The sequence below is a fragment of the Aplysia californica genome, unplaced genomic scaffold (assembly GCF_000002075.1).
Source record: "Aplysia californica isolate F4 #8 unplaced genomic scaffold, AplCal3.0 scaffold00223, whole genome shotgun sequence".
In the NCBI taxonomy this organism is placed as follows: domain Eukaryota; kingdom Metazoa; phylum Mollusca; class Gastropoda; order Aplysiida; family Aplysiidae; genus Aplysia; species Aplysia californica.
This window is the reverse complement of record NW_004797493.1, coordinates 824,595-826,734: the sequence shown is the minus strand read 5'-3', so window position 1 is coordinate 826,734 and position 2,140 is coordinate 824,595. Positions and strand designations below refer to the sequence as shown.

The following is a 2,140-nucleotide window of genomic DNA, read 5'->3' as shown; positions in this document are numbered from 1 at the left end:
GCGCAGTATAAATGCTATTTATTATTATTTATTATTATTATGCTTCCCAGAAAGATTATAATGCTTTGGGATGTTCTGTTGTCTGCTGATGTATTAATTTAGTGTAAAGCAGAGATATGCGCTATCCAAATGCTATTATTATTATTATTATTATTATTATTATTATTATTATTATTATTATTATTATTATTATTATTATTATTATTATTATTATTATTATTATTATTATTATTATTATTATTATTATTATTATTATTATTATTACCATCATTATTATTATTTCAATTGTTATTTATTCTATTAGTATTAGTAGTAATAGATGATTATTATCATTATGATTATTATTGTTATTATTATTATTATTATTATTATTATTATTATTATTATTATTATTATTATTATTATTATTATTATTATTGGGTGGTTAATCGGGTGCTCTGGTGTGGTTTGCTTCTTCTTTCCTATCGAACATCTATATTCCTTATCTCCCCTTCTTTTTTCTATTTGTTCCTCTCTTGTAACACCTCTAATCTTCTGGCGCTCATATGAGCTTTTGCAGTAGCGAACGCCGTTCAACCTCTACTTAAACAATAACTATTATTACTATTATTATTATTCTCCAGTGGTAGTAGTAGTAGTAGTAGTAGTAGTAGTAGTAGTAGTAGTAGTAGTAGTAGTAGTAGTAGTAGTAGTAGTAGTAGTAGTAGTAGTAGTAGTTATAGTAGTAGTAGTAGTAGTAGTAGTAGTAGTAGTAGTAGTAGTAGTAGTAGTAGTAGTAGTAGTAGTAGTAGTAGTAGTAGTAGTAGTAGTAGTAGTAGTAGTAGTAGTAGTAGTAGTAGTAGTAGCAGTAGCAGTAATACTAGCAGTAGTAGTAGTAGTGTTTGTAGTAGTAGTAGTAGTAGTAGTAGTAGTAGTAGTAGTAGTAGTAGTAGTAGTAGTAGTAGTAGTAGTAGTTGTTGTTGTAGTAGTAGTAGTAGTAGTAGTAGTAGTAGTAGTAGTAGTAGTAGTAGTAGTAGTAGTAGTAGTAGTAGTAGTAGTAGTAGTAGTAGCATCATTATTCGTATTTTTATCTTTATACACAACTCACTGTTTTGTTCTTACTTTCAGATGTGCAAAGACTACCTGTACGACAACTACTGCGTGGGTTTCTGCCCGGCCAAATCATACCCGAAAAACCAGAACTGTGTGAAATACGAATAGCTTCTGCTGCTGTACATCATTAAATAGCTTGTCTCCGAAAACTGTGTGTACATTATTGACTGGGAGCTGAGAAAGCTGTCGCTTCACGTCGCTTAAGAAGAGAAGGAAAATAAGCAACCTTCAGAATGAGTTGTGTCCTTTAGACAACTGCAACCAAGGGCTGAAGTAACACAGCGCAAAGATTCTCAGTCTTCAAGATGTTTGTAGTGTAGTGCGTAATGAGAATACCTAGGTGATTCACAAAAGGTTTTTATTTGTAACAATCAGTGTAATAATTATGCAGAGACGGTGGTGACTACAAGGAAGGAATAGCACAAACAAGTAATTTCTCCAAATTCTCCAAATCATTTTACAAGGAAGAATTCCTTTTCTGTTCTGGGGGCGTGGTGATCCACGAAATCCAGGAGTGAAATAAGGGCAAACCGATGCTGAACACTAGAGCTAGATCTAAATGTGACAAACGGCGCCATTCGGAGAATGGCCGATGATAAAGTGCACAAACCACATTGGTCACCACACGAGAATATATTTATACAAACACGGGCAAGATGAGAAAAAGAGAAAAAATTGTTGTAAAGCTTTCTTCACTTCTCGTTGATGGAGTTTTGAAGGAAAAAAAAGACGTCTTTATGTTTGGATTTTGACAGTGGTGGTGTTTTATGTTGTTTTTTCTGGGGCGCGCGGGGTGGGGGGGGGGGGGGGGGGAGGGGAGGAGGGTTTGGGCTGTTTTTTCACTGTCCGTCCGACACAGCTACGCTCATTCAATGCGGGCGTGTGTAAGAGGATCTCTGGACTCTTGAGAATCACTTTTACACTTTTACTGCCTGGGCTGTTTAACAACCTAACAAAGAGGCCATAACACCCTAACACAGTGAAGGGGTTAAACAATCTTCTCAACTTCAGAATGATGAAGCAGAGAAAGAGGGAGGATGTACAATGG

General features: G+C 34.8%; 1 protein-coding gene across 1 annotated transcript in view; it reads left to right on the top strand.

The window, feature by feature from the left end:
• Window positions 1-1,811, top strand: part of LOC106011952 (epidermal growth factor receptor) — a gene marked incomplete at its 5' end in the record, with an annotated part of 6,460 nt that extends 4,649 nt beyond the window's left edge. Inside the window, 1 exon segment of the mRNA XM_013083301.2 lies at window positions 1,108-1,811. Within this exon segment, the coding sequence (XP_012938755.1) occupies window positions 1,108-1,200 (93 nt within the window).
• Window positions 1,812-2,140: the final 329 nt, after the last annotated feature.